The sequence below is a fragment of the Macaca mulatta genome, chromosome 16 (assembly GCF_049350105.2).
Source record: "Macaca mulatta isolate MMU2019108-1 chromosome 16, T2T-MMU8v2.0, whole genome shotgun sequence".
In the NCBI taxonomy this organism is placed as follows: domain Eukaryota; kingdom Metazoa; phylum Chordata; class Mammalia; order Primates; family Cercopithecidae; genus Macaca; species Macaca mulatta.
The window spans coordinates 37,223,206-37,244,373 of NC_133421.1; the positions used below are offsets into that span (position 1 = coordinate 37,223,206).

Sequence of the window (21,168 nt, forward strand, 5' to 3'; positions counted from 1 at the left end):
CTCTCTCTTTCATCACATGGCTGACTGGAGGCAGAGTCCCAGCCCAAGGACGGGGTTGGGGTGGAGGTGGCGAACCTGGGTTGGTCACCCCTGGATGCTGGTCCTCACTCTCATGGCAGGCGGCTTTCTTTGAGGCCAGGACTGGGTGATGGTGTCACTGCCCCCGCCGCAGTCTGACGTCACGCTGCCGGGCCCCACCAGACTGGAGGGCGAGCGCCAAGGGGACCTCATGCAGGCGCCGGGCCTCCCAGGCTCCCCTGCCCCACAGAGTGTAAGTACCTGGCATCCGGGCCTGGGTTTAGGCCAAGGCCTGCAGCTGCCCAGGCAGCAGGTGGACCAGTCACCTTACTGCCCCCAGGGACCTCCTAGGGTCTGTCTTGTCCCCTCCACCAGCAAACAAGTCCTCAGTGACCCCGAGATCCAGAGGGGTCACTCCTCATCCCTTCAGTCTTGGCCTGTCCCAGGGCAGGGCTGTGAGCCCCATCAGATTTGGGGTACCCCAGGTTTCACGGCAGGGTGCCCTCATGAAATCGGGGCTCCCAAGGGCCGACTATGTCTTCCCCACCATTTAGGGGCTTCCCAGAGCTCAGCCATAGACCCCTTTACCCCAGAACAGAGTAGGGTCCCAGCCAGTCCCCAGGCCTGGTTCAGCCTCCACTCACAGGCTCGCTACTCTCTGTCTACCCAGAAGCATGCCGGCTTCAGCTGCTCATCATTTGTGCCCGACGGCCCTCCAGAGAGGACACCCTCACTACCCCCACACAGTCCCCGCATTGCATCACCAGGCCCCGAGCAAGTCCAGGGCCACTGCCCAGCCGGCCCCGGCCCCGGCCCCTTCCGGCTCTCGCCCTCAGACAAGTATCCTGGCTTTGGCTTTGAGGAGGCCCCAGCAAGCAGCCCCGGGCGATTCCTCAAGGGCAGCCATGTGCCCTTCCACCCGTACAAGCGGCCTTTCCATGAGGACGTCTTCCTGGAGGCCGAGACCACCCTGGCCCTCAATGGACACTCCTTTAAGACCCCGGGGCCGCTGGAGGCCTTCGAGGAGATCCCAGTGGACGTGGCGGAGGCCGAGGCCTTCCTGCCTGGCTTCTCAGCAGAGGCCTGGTGTAACGGGCTCCCCTACCCCAGCCAGGAGCATGGCCCCCAAGTTCTGGTGAGTACTAGTGGCCAGCGAGAGTCCTATCTCCCCGCTGTCCCGGTTCCTAGCAGCCTAGAAAGAGTCAGTCCTCTGAGACCAAAGTCCCATCTTCTCTTTGCAGACTTTGCCACTCAAGACCAGAGAGTTGGGACCTCCTGGTCAACTGGGGAGGGGGTGTTGGCCTGGCCAGCATGGAGGGGAGTGGGCAGGGGAAGGCAGGCCAAGCTAAAGAAACTGGCAGCTTTCAGAGGCTCCTGAGTCAGGATTCCAGTGTGTGACTTCTCTCTGTTTGTTTAAGTGTCAAGAATCTCCAGCCCGACCTACACGCCCATATGCAAATGTGACAAGAAAAACACATTCCAGAGACCAAGAGAAAGGGTTTGGGGAGGAGCCATAGGACACAATTTTTCCCTCCCCAGCCTTAGCATACAGAGTTGAGAGAGGATTTTAAGTCTGGAGGGACCCTTCCCGGCCCCATTCTTTGCCCAGAGTGGGGCCTGGGTATATTCCTGGAAATACCTTGGAAGGTTAACATGTCCTTCCATAGCCTGACCTCCATAAGCTGTGTGACCTTGGGCAAGTCTTAACCTCTCTGAGCCTCATCTGAAAAGTAAGGTCAACATTACCTGTCTCATGGGATTGTTGCTTAGGGAAGAGAAAAGCTAAAGGGAAATTGCTCCCTGCTCCCCAGCTCTGGTTTGGAGGTTCCTGAGTGGGCGCAGGCTCAGCAGTGCCTACTCCACATGCCCACCAGCCCCCCCACCTCTTGCTTTCAAACAGGCCCCCATTCCAGCCCCGAGCCACCCCAACAAAGGCTTAGAAGGAAGATGGAGAAGGTGGTTGGGTGCCTACCAGGTGTGGCCAAAACAGGACTTTATTCTGACCCTTTGACCGCTTCTTCTCAGGCCCCTTAAACATGACCACAGCCTACAGATAGGGCACCATCATCTCAGCTACTGCCCCCAAACCTCCACTCAATAATACCTCCCAATCGTTCTGCCAGGTGCTTTCTTTCAAGTGCTCCCATTTAATCCCCTCAACAACACTCTAGAAAATTCCCACCATTCTCACGTTGCAGACGAGGAAACTAAGGCTCATAGAGGCCAAGTGACTTGCCCAAGGTGTCTCCTAGCCTGCAAACGGTGAGGCTGAGATTGAGTTCACACCCTTACCCTCCCACACATGGAGAAAAGCTCCAAAGACACACAGCTATCTGGTCGACTTGCTGGGTGACCTTGGGCACATTGCTTCCCCTCTTTGGGCTCAGCACCATCATCTGTCAAATGAAGGGGTTGGACACAAGTACTCTTGGCCCTTCTAGGCCTGAGATTCTATGATTATGGCAATCTCTGCATCAACAACCCCAGGGCACACCCAGAGAGAGGCCACAACTGATTTGCCCCTCTGGGCCCAGATCTGATTTCCTAAGGCCCCTGGTAATCCCAGGAAGCACAGTCCACCTCCTCCAGGGTTTATCCACCTTCCAGGGCCTAGCTGCACACCCTCCTCTCCCTACTCACGGGAGAGCTCTGCACTAGGCCCTGGGACTCTGTGCTGGCCTCTCACGCATGGGAAGGCAGAGTCTGGCCACCATGCCTAGCAGCAGCTGCAGGCTCCCCATGCCCAGCGTGAGAGCGTCCACAGGGCTCACACAGGCCAGCAACTGTGTAGACCCCCTGGAACAGGAAGCAAAGCTCTGTGTCAGGGATGGCCAGAAGTCAGAGCAGAGAGGAGCTACCAGCCCCATCCAGAGATCCTGCTGGGGCTTCCTGGGGCTGTACAGAGGAGGAAACAGAAGGGACCCAGGGCCACAGCTGGACCAGCCTATCTGGCCACTACCTATGCTCCCCTCACCATGGATCCTCAGGGAGAGTTCTGGAGCTGTGACCTTTTCCTGGTGTCCTTTGCACACCTACTTAGAGGGTCTGAGGACTCTGAGCCAGGCGTGTCGAGTGAGGTCAGCACTGCACCCTTGTGCTATTCCAGAAGATCGCCGTCCCTACCCCAGCACAAGACTTCTCGGGACAGCCCAGCCCCAGCCTCTCCCCTGCAGTGAGGGGAGGCGTAGGGACTGCTGTCAGTTCCAGCCCCGGCTCTACCACTAAATTGCTGAGTTCCCTTGAGAAAATCCCTGCCCTTCTCTGTTCTCTGTTGTTCTCCAGGAATAAGCTTTGGGGGAGGCAGAGTAGGGGTTGCTTTTATATAAAGGTTCAAGACACAGGAAAGAGGAAGGGAGAAAATAAGGCCTAACCTAGTCATCTGCTTTCTCTTCCAGCAGGGTTCAGAGGTCAAGGTCAAGCCCCCAGTTCTGGAGAGCGGTGCTGGGATGTTCTGCTACCAGCCTCCCTTGCAGCATATGTACTGCTCCTCCCAGCCCCCCTTCCAGCAGGTGGGTCTGGGGCAAGTGGGCCTGCTTCCCCCAGGTGTCAGGATATTGTGTGTGTGTATGTGGTGTGTGGGTGTCTATGTGATGGTGTGGGTACACCAGGATGGGCAGGTAAGGACTGCAGGGCCCTGAACCTTAGGCTGGGCCACAGCAGGTTGCAGGAGTAGTTAATGGGAAGAGAGGCAATTGCACCCCTCCAGAGGTGGGCTCTTCTGAGTCCCTGGCAAGGCCTGAGAGGCCTCAGATAAGAGTGTGGGCCTGAGATGGAGGCAGGGCTGTGATGTGAGCCAGAAACAGGGGAAGGAGGACAGCTGCCCCAGACAGGGAGAGGGGCAAAGAGAAGAGGAGGGTGTGGTGTGAAACACAGGCTGAGCAGGGTGAGGAACAAGGGCTTCTGTATAGTCAGCCACCATCTTGCTATGTGACCTTGGCCTCCAACTTCTATTAGCCTAGAGAGCGTGGGCACCCAGTGTGGGCTTAGGGGACCTTCCCACCCAGAGGACTCCAAGTCCTCATCATCTTCAGCCCTTTCCTCCTCTCCCAGCTTCAGCTCCTCCCAAGTGTACAGGATGCCAAGTAATTGCCCCACACTGGCATGGGATGGAGGAGTCTTAAAGGAGAAAGAAAAGAGCCCCAGAGCAGCCAGGCAGCTCCCAGGAGTCACCAGGCAAGACAGAGCAAGTGGCTGCCCAGCGCCCAGCTCCATCCACCTGCAGCCTGGCACTGAGACAGGCCCTGCCTGTGGAGCAGGTTCTACACCCGGCTCTCTGGCACTGGCCCTGATCTCAGCCAAGCCAGGGAGGAAGGCAAGGGAGAGGGCTTGGGTCAGACTGCCAGCTTTGCAGGGAAAAGAAAGAGATAGAGGGAAGCAAAGAGAAGGCATGAGAGGACAACCTCTCTGCCGTGAGGGGCCTGGGTGGAACGGCCAAAGTTATCCTGAGGCTCATGGTCTGACCCAGGGTAGAGAATGTCCCTGAGGCAGGGACAGAGATTGAGCCACAGAAGAACTAAGGGGTCACCAGACCTTAAATGACCTCACCATGCCTGGCCCCGCTTTGATGCCCTCTGCAGTCTGCACCCCCTCTCAACAAGATGGCCGCACCCAGGGCTTTATGGAACCTGGACAGAGGGTGACTCAGGCACTAAATGTCTCTTGGGTGACCTGGAAAGAGCTCTTCAGCCTGGAGCAGCTGGGGGAGTCAGAGTCTCCTACCACCATCCTCCATAAAACACCATCCGTGGCACCGCAGCCACTCCCTTTGCTGTAAAACCACCTCCTACCCCCACCTGCCCACCACCATGACCGGCCCTTTCAAAGAGCCACTGAAACTCATAAAACGTGGCAGTGCCCAGCAAACACCCAGGCTGGACATCCCACTTCCGGCCCAGTTGCTCCAGGAGATGCACGGGCACCGGGAGCACCTTCCTGGAAGGGTGCAGGGGCCGAGGGCTTCACTTCATACTCTCCCTGCAGGATCCCGTCACCATGGCGACCAGAGCATCTAAGGGGCTGAGAGGAAGGAGCTGGAGGAAGGGGGCTTTAAGACCTCTGAGATCCTGAATTACAGGGTGTGGATCTCCTCACAGCCCCTCAGAGAGCTCTGCACTGGGGGTGATGGGGCCCATGACTCAGGACGGAAGAATCTGGCCTGAGCTCCTTCTCTGGATGTATATAAATGGGGGAGGGGAGCCCTCCTGGGAAAGGTTGGGTACCATGGCAATCACTCTGCCCCTTTTGACCTCCTCAGTACTCGCCAGGTGGCGGCAGCTACCCCGTACCCTACCTGGGCTCCTCACACTATCCGTACCAGCGAATGGCACCCCAGGCCAGCACCGATGGGCACCAGCCTCTCTTCCCAAAACCCATCTATTCCTACAGGTACATTTCTCACACTCCAGGGGTGGCAGGAGCAGGGGAGTGAGAGGGCCCTTGGAAACACTGAGGCAGGGAATCCTCTGGGTCTACCAGTAATGGCAGTGGGTGGAAATCATACCAGTGGGCTTCCAGAAGATGCTGGAGAGAGGGTTCCTGCATGGAGGCAGGGGCATAGACTGGATCACCTCTGATCCTTTGTCTAAGCCTGGGGAGTCATGTCTGTGGCTTGACTCAGCAGATGCTGGTGCCCTGGGGTGAGCCTGCCAAGGTCTCACCTCCTAGAGCCCAGGGCCTGGGTCTGATAATTTAGGGGAGATGCTTGCTGCCTTCCCTGTCCCTCCCCAGAAACAGAGGGAAGCCCCCCACTCAAAGCTCTACTGGAAGGAAATAGGCGTGAGGCCTGCAGATGTGACTCAGCTATCCACCATCTGCCAGACCTGGTGGGACTTCTCTGGGGCTGGCCTCTTAAGTGTCAGCAGACCCAGCCTGTCTGGGAGACCCTTCCATCTGTCCCTTCATTCATTCCAACCAACAGTGACACTTGACCAAATATGCGTCAGGCCGTACATGGGATCGGGTCATCAGCTAGTGTGAGCTGAGGGGAAGGGAGAGGAACTTAAACATCAGCCAGGAGTGCAGAGAAGGGCTTTGTGAAAGGCAGGGTCATTCACTGAAAGACACACATGCAGGCCTTGGAGTACAGCAGAAATGAGTTCAAGACCAGCTCTGGGACTGACTAGTGTGAAACCTCAGGGAAGTTACTTAATCTCTCTGAGCCTCTATGTATTCTATTTATTCCTCTTAAAAAAAAAATGTCAGGTTGAGGGTGGGGGGCTAGGGGAGGGACAACGTTAGGAGAAATACCTAATGTAGACCACGGGTTGACGGGTGTAGCAAACCACCATGGCACGGGTATACCTATGTAACAAACCTGCACGTTCTCTACATGTATCCCAGAACTTAAAGTATAATAAAAAAGAAATAAAAATATAAGACTTATAAGATCAAAAGAAAAAACTTGTCAGGGTTTGGGGCAGCGGTTCAGGCTGTTGGAAGGATTAAGTAAGAGAATGTAGGTACCGTGCTTGGTACATTGCAGAGGCTCAAGAAACCTTAGTTCCCTCCCTACTCTCCAACGTTTATGCAATTGGCTAACGACTGACTAGTAATGACAGCTTCCGTTTAATGAGTGCCTTCTATGTGACAGGCACCATCCTTCATCCTCACAACTCTGAGGTAGCTATTACTTTCTTTACTTCAAAGTTGAGGAAACTGAGGCTCAGAGAGGGTAAGGCATTCACCCAATGTCACACAGCCACAGAGTAACTAGGCCAGGATGGCCACCCAGGTTTCTCAGATTCCGCAAGACCCTCCCGCGTCTGTAATTCCTGACTTCCATGTCCACTTTAATGGACACCTTCTCATTCCCTCCCCTTTCAACTCCAACCCCATAGAGCCTTTCGCCAGTGGTGGGGGGCTCAGGGTGGGCTCGGGACCCAGTCAGAGATTCAGACTCTCAGGGGCTTTCTCTGTCTTCAGCATCCTCATCTTCATGGCCCTTAAGAACAGTAAAACTGGAAGCCTTCCCGTCAGCGAGATCTACAATTTTATGACGGAGCACTTTCCTTACTTCAAGGTGAGCCCAAGATTCCTCCCCATCCCATCACCCCCAAGTCCTGGACAAGCCAGGACTCTCTGAGCCAGAGGATTCAGTCTGGAGGTGGGAGAAGAATTAGAACGAAAGCCAGGAGAGGGCTTACCCCCACCATGCTTTCCCTTGTCTCCACCTCAGAAGGACAGAGTTCCTACAAAAGGGGCTTCATGTGGGGAACAGAGAGCCCAAGCGGCTCATCCAAGGTTGCACAGTAGGCTGGAGTCAGACCTTCTGCTGGGGAAGGTGGACATGTTAGCACCGATGGGCGTCAGGGAGCATCCACCTACCCCAAGTGGGAAGAGAAAGTTGGAGAAGAAATGAGACACTATTGCTACCCCAACCCCTGGGACGCTGTGGGGCTGGAGAAGCTGGTCAGCCACAGTGGCTGGGAGATCAGGGCCGAAGAAGCCATTGCCTTCCAAGGTGAGATTAGATCTGCCTCTGTGGGTGGCAGGCTTAGCTGCAGTTCTGCCAGAAAGTGGGGTGTGGGCTTCCCAGTCTTTGAGTGTCCCAGGCTGGCTCACCTGACTCTCCCCCAACCCCTTGGGCAGAATCTCATTTCTATCATTCACAGAAGGGGCTTCTGGAAGCCTTACCCACCTCCCTCTCTAGAGGCAGGACAGGGGCTCTTCTCCCAAGGTGGACAAACACATCAGACAGGGTGGTCCATTCTCCCAAGGTCACACAGTAGATGCAATCAGTTACTGGATCAAGCTGTTTGGCTTTGCACACCCCTCTCTGCATGCCCCCTAGACCCTCCAGCACAGACCCCCTTCTCCTGGGGTGGGTGTGGGGGAGACCGGAGATTGCGCGTGAAGAGTGCCTTCTCCAAGCCCTAGTAGACACAAATCTCATCTGTCACCCAGGCAGTGGACAGTTGCTGAGACCCAAGTAATCCAGAACTCAGCTCCACCTGCCAGGGGGTGATTCCTGCCCCCACCATCTATGGTCCTGCCTGGGGATAATTTGAGACTTGATGTTCAAACAAGTTTATCCCGCTGGGCTGCCGTCAGATGGGGAGTGGGCAAGATGGCCGGAGTGGTCTGGCCAGGAGTGGAAAAGTGTGCGATCCACCAGAGATTCTGGAAGGGAAAGAGGGAGGGAGGCGAGTCGTCCCCGGAATTCAAGAAGCATCAAAGCCTGAATTCAGGGCAGCCCCCGATACCCCAACAGGTCAGGGGCTGAACTCTCCCTAACCCCTAAAGCTTTTGTAGGGTCTTCTAGGGTTTCAAGGGGCCAAGACAGAGAGAGGGAAAAGCCCAGTCCTCTCAGCCTTCCCTCCCCACCAGCTCCTGGCCGGGCCCCCAGCCCCTCCCCACATCCCATCTTCCTCGCTTAATTATTTTTCCTGGGAGCTGTGTAATCCCTGTTTTATGGGGCTGAGGAGTGAAGAGGTCTAACTGCTTTTTGTTCCCTTTGGTTCTAGTTGTTGTTGTTAGCCACTTGCATCACTCCCTCACTCCTGAGTTTACATTTGATCTCAGAGAGAAAGCATCTGTGAGGATGGGATGGGTCCCAGATTGTGAGACAGGTTCTATGGGGTGACCTGGGCAGGGCCCTTAGCTGGGGGACAGAGTTGGAAGCTGAGCTCTGTCACTGCCTCCCTGTGTGATCCAGGGCTAGGCCCTTTCTTCTCTGAACCTCAGTTTCCCAGTCTGTAAAATGGGTCAGATTAGTTGGCACATAGATTCCTTCTGACTCTGACAGTTCCCCTCTGACCCACCTAAGGAAATTCCTTAGTTCAAAGATTCCCCACCTCTTTCCATCTCTCACTTCCCATAAGAAGATCATTTTTCTGGGTGAGGATAGACTGGACCCTGGAGTGACCAGCACTCATGCCCAAGGCAGCTGCTGCAGGCGTCCCATAGCACCATGAGTCAGGGACATGGGACTGGAGAAGTGTCCAGCCACTGGACATAATTGTTAGTGCTGACCATTCCTCTTCCAAACAGGAAGTGACTGGGGTGGGGGCTGCCCTGGCATCCCAAAGTCACAGATTTATGGGGCCATAAAAGGCCCCAGTGCCCATTAACTCTGCCCATGGGGCAACGTGGCCTTAACTCCTAGTGGAGACTGCGGTGGGAGTCGAAGGTGAATCCCAAGTTGGCTGGTCTGGTGGCTCAAGAATCGTCCCTGGTGACCCTGGGAGCCTTGGGGGTCATCTCAACCAGCTCCCTGCCCCAGGCCAGCTGCCCCCAAGATAGGCTGCACCAGGTCCTGCCAGCCACTTGGAGTGACGCTGGCATCAGGACCCAGTTCTGCTGGGCATGATTCAGCTTGGCTGCTCCCTGGGGCAAGTGAGCTGGGGAGGAGGGAGTGGCTGCCCCTCATTAAGCAGAAACTTTGGGCTGAAAGGGGGAGGGGTCAGGTAATGAGGGCAAAGGAGCCCCACCGGCCAGAGCGAGTGCCCTACCCACAGTCAGCCCCCGCTGAGCTCAGGGCTGTCACAGAGCCTGGAAGAGAGCTGGAGGTGGGCGGACAGGGGCCCACTGGCACTCCCGCCACCGCCTCTCACCCAACTGAGTCAGCCTAATGGTTTTTACAACCCTCCCTGGGCACAATTACCGCACTGGTGGCATGACCAGGCCTCCTAATGGGTGTTTATTCTGTTGGCACGAGCATCCCCCCCACCGCCTGAGGGCTGGCCTCCCCACCAGGACACGCCCCCCGGGCACACTCATGCAAACACTCACACCCACACATCATACAATCATGGCTACCCACAGTCACACCCAGAGAGACTCTCTCACACACGGCCATCCTCACACTCGAGGAATTCATGGACCCGTAGCCAGGAGACGTTGCTTATGCCAGGAAGACACACTTAGGGACGCGTGCACATGCTCATACGCACTGTCCCTTCATATACCAAACCCACATAGACACACAAACACATGTGCAATGCACATACCACACACACCCACTCACAAACCTCGCCCATCTTTCTTTTCTCCCAAGTTAGTCCCAGAGGGGATAAGGCATACCCGGGAGAGGAGCATTCTTCCCCTAATTCCCCTCTCTAAAGCCAGCCACAAGACCTTAGAGTAGTGAGTCCCCCTTCCACAGAGGGGTCCAAGCACAGGCCTGGAGACCCACTGCGGATAGCTGAGCTTCGGATGGGAGAGTGTTGTGGGCCAGAAGGCCTCTGTAGCACCTACCAGCCCTGGCTTTCCGAATCACCTCGACAGTCCTCTGAGGGGTCAGGCAGGGATGAGGGTGGGATGAAGGCAGATTTGAGATGAAAATAACTTGGGGTCAGGGTTCTTGTTCATCCCTCCCCTACCACCGAAGGGTACCAAGCAAGGGCTGGGTGCTGAGGAGGACAACAAGCCCCAGAGTGGGCGGCAGCTCTGTGCCCAGAGGAGGCACAGGAGTGTTTTAGAACCCAGACCTGAAGTCCGCTCTGGCTCCCTGAGCCCAGCCTGAATGCTTGTCTTGCTCTGCTCTGGCAGACAGCACCCGATGGCTGGAAGAATTCTGTCCGGCACAACCTATCCCTCAACAAGTGCTTCGAGAAGGTAGAGAACAAATCGGGAAGTTCCTCCCGCAAGGGCTGCCTGTGGGCCCTCAATCCGGCCAAGATCGACAAGATGCAAGAGGAGCTGCAGAAGTGGAAGAGGAAAGATCCCATTGCTGTGCGCAAAAGCATGGCCAAGCCAGGTGAGGCTGGCCGGGCCACGCAAGGAAGGGCCCAGGGTACCCATGAGCCCATGAGCTAAAAAAAAGAGAATCGGAGAATGAGGCAAGGCCCTGAGTGACGGTTCCAGGATGGGGAAGGCTGTGGAGGAGGGAGGTCTCATGGTGTTCTTTCTCTCTTGGGCCTTTCAGAAGAGCTGGACAGCCTCATTGGAGACAAGAGAGAAAAGCTGGGCTCCCCGCTCCTGGGCTGTCCACCCCCTGGGCTGGCAGGCTCAGGCCCCATCCGGCCCCTGGCACCCCCAGCTGGCCTCTCCCCGCCGCTGCACTCACTCCACCCAGCTCCAGGCCCCATTCCTGGCAAGAACCCCCTGCAGGACCTACTTGTGGGGCACGCACCCTCCTGCTATGGGCAGACATACTTGCACCTCTCACCAGGCCTGGCCCCTCCTGGACCCCCGCAGCCATTGTTCCCACAGCCGGACGGGCACCTTGAGCTGCGGGCCCAGCCAGGCACCCCCCAGGACTCGCCTCTGCCTGCCCACACCCCACCCAGTCACAGTGCCAAGCTACTGGCCGAGCCTTCCCCAGCCAGGACTGTGCACGACACCCTGCTGCCAGATGGAGACCTTGGCACTGACCTGGATGCCATCAATCCCTCACTCACTGACTTCGACTTCCAGGGTGAGCTGGGGGTGGGAAAGGGAAGGTGGTACAGGACTGGAGACGGCCACCTGGCAGTGGGACTCATCATCTCCAAGTCTCCAGGCTACAGCCTGCAAGTGGCTGGGTTTCTGGTCAACTGAAGCAGAGGAGGCTGGACCTGGCAGGGAGAGCTGCCCACTTGCTCTCTGCCATCCAGAGAATAGGGAAAGAGGGATGTCCTTGCCCCTGTCTCCCTCCTCCTGGTGCTCCAAACGTGGTCCGACTGACCTCATCATCAAACCACTCTTGGCCGGGCACGGTGGCTCATGCCTAGAATCCCAGCACTCTGGGAGGCTGAGGTGGGCAGATTACCTGAGGTCAGGCATTTGAGACCAGCCTGGCCAACATGGCAAAACCCTGTCTCCATTTTAAAATACGAAAATTAGCCGGGCACGGTGGCACGCACCTGTAATCCCAGCTACTCGGAAGGCTGAGGCTAGAGAATCACTTGAACCCAGGAGGCTGAGGTTGCAGTGAGCCGAGATTGCGCCACTGCACTCCAGCCTGGGTGACAGAGTGAGATTCTGCCTCAGAAACAAACAAACAAAAAACCACTCTCAGCTCTGGATAGACTGCAAAGGGCTCCATGTTCTATTTCATACTCGATTGTGAGTGACCAGTAGTCTGAACATTCTCAGATGCATTTGCATTTTATCAGAGTTCATCTTCTAAAGCAGAAGGAGAGAGACTCTACCCTAGAGGAATGGAAGGCCTCAGAGATGGGCAAGCCCTGGAGAGATTTGGAGATAGGAGTTTGAGGCGGGTTCTACCCATTCCACTCCATCTTGGCTGCTCCATCTCTGCAGATGGCCAAGCCCACCCATTCCCATCTAAATTCCAGTGCACCCCAGGCCCCGGTACTGGCCACAGAAGGTTTGGAACAGGGTGATGATCCAGGCCTCAGACTCTCTGTATGCACAGGGGTGGGGAATATTCACAAGCTGATGGAGGCAGCCTGTCCTCAGAGAGCTCCCAACCTGATGGGGAGACAGCCCAGGTTTGGGAAGCTATTATTAGAAAAGTGCCCATAGGGCTGGGCGCGGTGGCTCAAGCCTGTAATCCTAGCACTTTGGGAGGCCAAGACGGGCGGATCACGAGGTCAGGAGATCGAGACCATCCTGGCTAACCCGGTGAAACCCTGTTTCTACTAAAAAAAAAAAAAAAAGAAAAAGAAAAGTGCCCATAGATCTTCAGCCCGGTCCAGAAGTGGGGAGCAGGGCTCAATCAGCCTCAGAGGAAGCTACAGATATGTGGGACATGAAAAACATTTACTTGAGCCCCTGCTAGGCATAAGGCATCAGGCTGGCTGCTCTCTAAGTGCTTTCTCATCTGGGCCTAGAGGATAAGAGGGATTATTAAACCTGCTTCATGGAAGCACACAGAGGCTTGAGGACTTACTCTAGGTCACTTAGCTAGAAAGAGGGAGAGTTGGGACTGGAACCTAGGCGGCCAAATCCAATCCAGGGTGTAGTCAGGCCCTCTCTCTCCAGAGCTTGCAGCCTGAATACCCAGTGCAGGAGCCCCAGGCCCTCGCCAGCCATGATGCGGGTCCCATGGCATAGGTGGCAGCACTGTTTGCTCCTTGGACTCAGGTGTGCATCCTGGCTCTGCTCCCATTCCCTGGGCCCTGCAGTGGAGGAGACCCAGGGAGCCATGCCCATCCATCCCATTAGGTCCAGAGTACACTGCTGGAAGCTCCTTGAGCTGGGCTGCAAATCTACCTTCCGTGGGAGACTAGGCAGGAGTCAGGGTTCACTCCCGAGTGCACAACATTGGCATCCATGCTGCCAACAGGCATCAACCCCTCCGCAATGCCCACCCCCAAAAAGAACCACAGAGGTCTTCTAGATCAATGGCTTTCAGATTGGGCTACATGGGAGGAGGAATCTGAGGCTGAGAGGTTCAGCAACTGCCTGGGGTCACAAAGCTAGTGCTGGGATCTGTTCCCAGCACATGTCACCCTGACCCCTGCTCTCTGCAGCATGTGAAAACTGACAGGTAAGAGGGGCCAGACAGGACTCCTCCGGTGCCTCCCACTGACACTTGTTCTCTCCTTCCCCATCTCCCCCAACTAGGAAACCTGTGGGAACAGTTGAAGGATGACAGCTTGGCCCTCGACCCCCTGGTACTGGTGACCTCATCCCCGACATCATCTTCGATGCAGCCACCCCAGCCACCACCCCACAGCTTCCCCCCTGGGCCCTGTCTGACAGAGACAGGCAGTGGGGCAGGTGACTTGGCATCCCCGGGCAGTGGGGGCTCCGGGGCACTGGGTGACCTGCAACTCACCACCCTCTACTCTGCCTTTATGGAGCTGGAGCCTACGCCCCCTCCGGCCTCTGCAGGCCCCTCTGTGTACCTCAGCCCCAGCTCCAAGCCCATGGCCCTGGCATGAGCTGTGCCCAGCATCATCAGCTGCAGCGTTTGCCTGGTCTGGAAGTCCTGGCTGGCCGCCCACATCGGGCTCACCTTAAAGGTCAAGGAAGGAAAATACTCCTGTCCCCTGTGCCACTAAGCCAACATACGTGTTAGTTGGTAGCTGGGGGCACAGAGGACACCACCTGGGGTGCTGCCCCTCACACATTTCTGCCATGTGGTGGCCCAGTTCCTCACCCAGGGCCCCCAAAGAGCAAGTGTCTGGGCAAGAAGAAAATGCACTGTTCCTAGCTCATACTCATCCACCCTCAAGCCCTCATGCGCGCGCACACACACACACACACACACACACACACAGTTATTCAGATGTACACCCACCCACATACCTTACAGCCAGAGGAACCAGCACTCCATCACTGAGAGCCCGACTTCGTTTCTGGGGCAACTGAGAGCTGAGGGCTTTGCTTACCAAAAGCTCAGGCCCTGTGCCAGGCCAAAGATTCCCCCAGACTCCCATTCTGACACCCACATGCTCTGGAGGCCTGGCCCCCTCATCACTTTCTTTCCCAGAAGCCCCCTGTATTTATTCCCCCATCTTCGTCCCAAAAGCCCAGGAAGAAGGAGGAGATAGAGAGCTCCTCCCTGGGTTGTCTGTGGACTCCCTCAGGAGCTGCTAATTGGCAGCACCCGCTCAGCCAGTCTCTACCCATCATTAGTACATGCTGTGTCCCGCTTCCCCCAGGGTGACACACAGGAGGGGCAACATCTACCCGGGGACCAAACTGAGCCCAATTCTGAAGCAGTGTTTGGAAAAGCCCTTGCCCTCGGAAACTTGAACATGTCCTTTTTCCCCAGTCCCGGGTGCAGGAAGGGCCGCCTCCAGGTCACCACAATCTCACTCCCCCTCCAGAAAGAAAAGTTCACATAGTTTAGGTCCCGGCTTAACTCTACTTACGGAGGTTCAACTTACACTTTTTCAACTTTAGGATGGTGCAAAAGCAATACACATTCAGGACGTTCCTCAACTTAGGATACGGTTATGTCTGATAAACACATCGTAAATTGAAACCACCGGAAGTCAAAAACCACTTTTGACTTACGATGTTTCCCACTCATGATGGGTTTCTACGGATGTAGCCCCATCATAAGTTGAGGAACACCTGTTAGTTACTTCCAACTGTCTCAGGCAACCTAGGTATTCAGGAAAAAAGCCTGGCACAGGGTAGCAGGGAAGCACCCATGCAAAGCACCCTCGCTTTGACTGCTTGGCAGACCTAGGGTGCCCGGGAAGCACAAGGGATACCCGTGGCGCTGTGGGGTGTAGCCCAGGTGCCTGCCATGAGCCTGACCCCACCAAGGGGGAACCTCAGCCCACCCTGGGCCTGGGGGTAACAAAAACTTCCAGAGGTTGGCCCCAGGCTCAGAGGAGGCATAAGCAGATCCCTCAATGGCTTGTCATTGTCCCCTGTCCTGGAACAATAAAGCAAGTGCCTTCTGGTCTCACTACCAAGCCTTCATTTCTGGCCGCCTCTCCCTAAGCAAAACGGCCAGGCCACTCTGATGGCAGATTCCCTGGGCCTGTGACGTCCCTCCCACCCTCACCCAGAACTCAGAAGTTTCTAATCCAAAGAGTGAGGCATCTAGGAAGACTTCTTGACCCACTGGGGAGGCTGAGGAGCAGGTGGGCAGGGTCTCTTCCCAGGAGAATTTCCAAACAGAGGCAGGGAAGAGGCTGCCCTGGCCAGAGGAATGGAGGGGATGCCCTCCCCCAGACCCCTTGCCTCTGAGGCCTGCCCACTCCCTCTTTGCACCCCATCTCCTCACGCAAGAAGGAGTCGCTGCCCTGTCCAGGCTGTGCCTTTCGGTTTCCAATCTGTTCCTGGCTGAAAGAGATGCCAAGTGGTTTGAGGCCCTGAGTTCCACAGGTGACAAAGTGGAGCATGTCCTGGTGTTGTGTGCACTGCTGGTCCTGCAGAGTGGTCTCCGGAGGGTCAGGGATTCACTCACTCCCACGTCAGACTCACCCCCTAGGTGTCACCTCCAGGTGGGGTTGGTGTCACTGCAGCACTGTCTCAAAAGAGATGGGGCAGATGTGGGAGCCAAAAGCACACACATGAACCCCAGCTCCCAGAGAAGCCACAAGGGGGACCTCTGCTTAGAAAGCTCTTCTTGGATGAAGGCCGGGCGCGGTGGCTCCCACCTGTAATCCCAGCACTTTGGGAGGCCCCGGCAGGCAGATTACCTGAGGTCGGGAGTTCGAGACCAGCCTGGGCAACGTGGTGAAATCTCGTCCCTACTAAAAATACAAAAATTAGCTGGGCATGGTGGCGGGCACCTGTAATCCCAGGTACTAGGGAGGGAGGCTGAGGCAGGAGAATCGCTTGAACCCGGGAGGCGGAGGTTGCAGTGAGCCGAGATTGCACCACTGCACTCCAGCCTGGGCAACAGAGTGAGACTCTGTCTCAAAAAAAAAAAAAAAGAAAAAGAAAAGAAAGGAAAAGAAAAGGAAAGAAAAGAGAAAAAGAACAGAACAGAAAAGAAAAGAAAAGAAAAGAAAAGAAAGCTCTTCTTGGTGGCTAGGCACAGTGGCTCATGCCTGTAATCCCAGCACTTTGGGAGGCCGAGATGGGTGGATCACTTGATATCAGGAGTTAGAGACCAGACTGGGCAACATGGTAAAACCCCGCCTCTGCTAAAAATACAAAAATTAGCCAAGTGTGGTGGTAGGCACCTTTAATCCCAGTTACTCAGGAGCTGAGGCAGGAGAATCGCTTGAACCTGGGAGGTGGAGGTTGCAGTGAGCTGAGATTGCACCACTGCACTCCAGCTTGGGTGACAGAGCGAGACTCTGTCTCAAAAAAAAAAAAAAAAAAAAACAAAGCTCTTCTTGGGGCCGGGCCCAGGGGGGCCAGCCACCACCTATCTCCGAGAGGATAGGTCTGCAAAAGACCCCATAATAGAACCCCACCTACCCCAGCACCCTCCCCAGCAGAGGCTGGAAGGCTAAATGCAGGGCTGGAGGGCTGAGGTAGGATAGGGAGTGGGGAAGGCATGGCCAGGGGGTACACCAAAGAGGAAGGCCCACCTGCCCCAGCCTGGCCCTGGCTGTGTAGGAAGCAGGTGCAAGCTCTTTGCCAAGACCTCAGGCAATGTTGCACGCCAGCTCTGTCCAACCCTGGGCCTGTGTCTTGATGACACCTAGGCCCCCAAACGCAGGGCAAATGTTTCCTGGGAGAATCCTACTGGGACCCATTTGCTTGCCTCAGGTCCTGAGACTCTGGGAGCTCAGACAAACCTACCTTATATCCCAGGCTAGGCCATCTCCTCCAGGGGGGCCCTCTGTCAAATCTCTGTCCAGTGGGCCCATTCAGCACACCTGTGTGTGAACTGGCCCCTAATGCAAGAAGACAGGTAGCAAGCAGGTAGGACTTGGGTCTAGTTTTGTGTGTGAGTGAGTGAGTGAGAGAGAGAGAGAGAGAGAGAGAGAGAGAGAGTGTGTGTGTGTGTGTGTGTGTGTGTGTGTGTAACCAGGCCTTCAGACTTTAACTGGGCCTTAGTTCCACCCTGAAATGAGCCCCGCGCTCCCGCTCATATGCTGCCCCCTGCTGGCCACCCCACACCAAGCATTTAACCATTATTAGAATGAGCAACCATCTTTTTAATTTTATTTTTCCAAGTAGATATGGGGTCTCGCCATGTTACCCAGGCTAGTTTTGAACTCCTGAGCTCAAGTGATCCTCCCACCCCAGCCTCTGTTAGGTGCTGGGATTACAGGCGTGGGCCACTGCACCCACCTAACGTTTGTAGTTTTTGTAGATGTAGCGTCTCACTATGTTGCCCAGGCTGGTCTCAAACTCCCAGGCTCAAGCAACACCCCCTCCCTGGCCTCACTAAGTGCTAGAGTTACAGGCATGAGCCACCACACCTGGCCAGGGTGAGCAACAACTTCTCTGAATGGATGCAGGGTCTTCAAGTCAGCTATTTGGAGGGAATTAATCCTTTTGCTCAGGGATTCTAAACGTGAGAGATCTCAAATGGATTAGAATTCCCAGGTCCAGGAACTTGCATGAAAAAGTTACAACTTCATTTTCTCTCATCCTTACCTGAAATCTAGCATTTCCCTCCATTATGAATGTCAGCAACAAATCACACTAGCATTGGCAATACCTGTGACTTTGTCATTAGAAATCACAGATATTTTGTAATTGTATTATAGATAGTACAAAAAATGTACAAATACATACACATGCACACACATATACACACACATACAGTAATCTGTCGCTTAACAACAGACATACGTTCTGAGAAATGTGTCCTTAGGCAATTTTGTCATTGTGCAAACATCATAGAGTTTACTCCCACGAACCGAGATGGTAGAGGCTGCTGCAAACCTCGGCTCTATGGGATAGCCTATTGCTCCGAGGCTAAAAACCTGTATGGCATAGGAGTGTGCTGAATACTGTAGGCAGTTGTAACACAATGCCTATGTGTGTTTCTACAACACATAGAAAAGGTACAGTAAAAAATGCAGTATTGGCTGGGCACAGTGGATCATCACACCTGTAATCCCAAGACTTTGTGAGGTCCAGGCGGGCGCATCACTTGAGGTCTGGAGTTCGAGACCAGCCTGACCAACATGGCGAAACCCCATCTCTACTAAAAATACAAAAAATTAGCTGGGTGTGGTGGCACACGCCTGTAATCCCAGCTACTCAGAAGGGTGAGACAGGAGAATCTCTTGAATCTAGGAGGCAGAGGTTGCAGTGAGCCAAGATCACACCACTGCACTCCAGCCTGAGAGACAGAGTAAGACTCTGTCTCAAAAACCATATATATATATATATATATATATATATATACACACACCGTATTATAATCTTATGTGACCACCGACATATATGCAGCCTGTCATGACAGACACATCGATATCTAGTGCATGATTGTAGATACACGCACACACACACAGTCATCTCACAGTGGTTCCAGGACCTCCCACAAATTCCAAAAATCCATGAATGTGCAAGTAAGTCCCTGATATAAAATGGTGGAGTATAACCTACACACATCCTCCCATATTCTCTAAATCATCTCTAGATTACTTATAATACCTAATACAATGTAAATGCTATGTCAATCGTTGTTATACTGTATTATTTAAGGACTAATGACAAGACAAAGGTCTACGCATATTCAGTACAGACATTTTTGATGCACAGTTGGCTGAATTCACAGACGCAGAACCCATGACCAATTGTATATAGTTTTTAATACATAAAATAAATAGGATAGGCCTGGCACAGTGGCTCACGTCTGTAATCCCAGCACTTTGGGAGGCTGAGGCAGGAGGATCACAAGGTCAAGAGATTGAGGCCATCCTGGCCAGCATAGTGAAACCCCGTCTCTACTAAAAATACAAAAATTAGCTGGGCATGGTGGCGTGCACCTGTAGTCCCAGCTACTCGGGGGGCTGAAGCAGGAGAATCACTTGAACCTGGGAGGAGGAGGTTGCAGTGAGCCAAGATTGTGCCACTGTAGTCCAGCCTGGTGACAGAGCGAGACTCCGTCCCAATAAATAAATAAATAAATAAATAAATAAATAAATAAATAGGATAACGATATATTTTATGTTCCAAAAATCCTTTTATTGTCCATAGGCTGTAGCAGACTGACAAGAGAGTCTGTGGCACGTAGAAAAGTAAAGCAAGGGGCTGGGTCTATAATCCCAGCACCTTGAGAGGCAAAGGCGGGAGGATTGCTTGAGCCCAGGAGTTCGAGACCAGCCTGGGCAACATGGCAAAACCCTATCTCTACAAAAAATTAGCTAGGTGTGGTGGCACATGTAGCTTCTGTAGTCTCAGCTACTTGGGAGATGAGGTAGGAGGGTTGCTTGGGCCCAGGAGTTTGAGGCTGCAGTGAGCCATGATTGTGCCACTGGACTCCAACCTGGACAACAGAACGAGATCCTGACTCAAAAAAAAGAAGGGTAGTGTCCTTGCTTTAGTTGCCAGATGGTGGGGAAGTGGAGGGTGACTCTTAGGGGAGTGGCCCGGCTAGGGCAGCCTGGGACGGCAGCTCTTTAACAGCTGGAAGGGAAGATCTCAGGTTTTTTTTTTTTTTTTTTTGAGATGGAGTCTCACTCTGTCACCCAGGCTGGAGTGCAGTGGCATGATCTCAGTTCACTGCAAGCTCCGTCTCCCGGGTTCATACCATTCTCCTGCCTCAGCCTCCCGAGTAGCTGGGACTACAGGAGCCCACTACCCCGCCCAGCTAATTTTTTGTATTTTTAGTAGAGACAGGGTTTCACCGTGCTCTCGATCTTCTGACCTCGTGATCCGCCTGCCTCGGCCTCCCAAAGTGCTGGGATTACAGGCGTGAGCCACCGCGCCCGGCCAGATCTCAATATTTTAACCACTGGTTTGGCAGTCCCAGTGAGCACCTTGCAGGCCAGCCCAGGGCATGAGCTGTGGGTTTCCCTGTAGTACTTGGGCTTTCCTGCTCTACCCAGGGGCGGGATCCTCATGACACCCCTAAAGAGTCAAAGCAGGCCAGGCGCGGTGGCTCAGGCCTGTAATCCCAGCACTTTAAGAGGCCGAGGCGGGCGGATCACCTAGGTCAGGAGTTCAAGACCAGCCTGGCCAATATGGTGAAACCCTGTCTCTAAAACAATACAAAAATTAGCTGGGCATGATGGCGGGTGCCTGTAATCCCAGCTACTTGGGAGGCTGGGGCAGAAGAATCACTTGAAACCGAGAGGCAGAGGTTGCAGTGAGCCGAGATCATGTCATTGCACTCTACCCTGGGCGACAGAGCATGACTCCTCAAAAAAAAAAAAAAAAAAAAGGCCGGGCGCGGTGGCTCACGCCTGTAATCCCAGCACTTTGGGAGGCTGAGGCGGGCAGATCACGAGGTCAGGAGATCGAGACCATCCTGGCTAACACGGTGAAACCCCATCTCTACTAAAAATACAAAAAATCAGCTGGACGTGGTGGCGGGCGCCTGTAGTCCCAGCTACTTGGGAGGCTGAGGCAGGAGAATGGTGTGAACCCGGGAGGCAGAGGTTGCAGTGAGTTGAGATCATACCACTGCACTCCAGCCTGGGTGACAGAGCGGAACTCTGTCTCAAAAAAAAAAAAAAAAAAAAAGTCAAAGCAAAAATGACTGGCCCATTTCAGAGATAAAAGGGAATTGCCCCTTCAAGGTCAACAACTCATCAACATCAGAGCCAAGACTAGCCCCACCTCCTGTCTTCCTCCCAGGCAGCCTCAAGGTTCCTAGGGACAGTGCCAGGAACTAAATGCAGCAAGATGTACCATTTGCAATAGGACTAGTGCCAGAGGCATGAAGCCTTAAAAGAAGGCATGGGACCAAGGCTTTTCCCAGCCTAGACTCCTCCA

At 54.5% G+C, this 21,168-nt stretch overlaps 1 protein-coding gene across 6 annotated transcripts in view; it reads left to right on the forward strand.

Moving 5' to 3' along the window:
- FOXN1 (forkhead box N1) overlaps positions 1-15,277 on the forward strand; it is a 32,894-nt gene extending 17,617 nt beyond the window's left edge. The window contains exons 2-9 of one of the 6 annotated variants that reach the window (XM_077970605.1): positions 140-271; positions 689-1,153; positions 3,414-3,527; positions 5,273-5,403; positions 6,940-7,036; positions 10,507-10,714; positions 10,883-11,374; positions 13,471-13,929. In XM_077970605.1, coding sequence (XP_077826731.1) covers positions 149-271; positions 689-1,153; positions 3,414-3,527; positions 5,273-5,403; positions 6,940-7,036; positions 10,507-10,714; positions 10,883-11,374; positions 13,471-13,790 — 1,950 coding nt within the window. In that variant the 5' untranslated portion in view covers positions 140-148 and the 3' untranslated portion in view covers positions 13,791-13,929. Of the gene's footprint in view, positions 1-119; positions 272-688; positions 1,154-3,413; positions 3,528-5,272; positions 5,404-6,939; positions 7,037-10,506; positions 10,715-10,882; positions 11,375-13,470 lie in introns of all 6 variants that reach the window. The other 5 variants (XM_077970607.1, XM_077970610.1, XM_015118984.3 and 2 more) reach the window with 5 other exon arrangements.
- Positions 15,278-21,168: the final 5,891 nt, after the last annotated feature.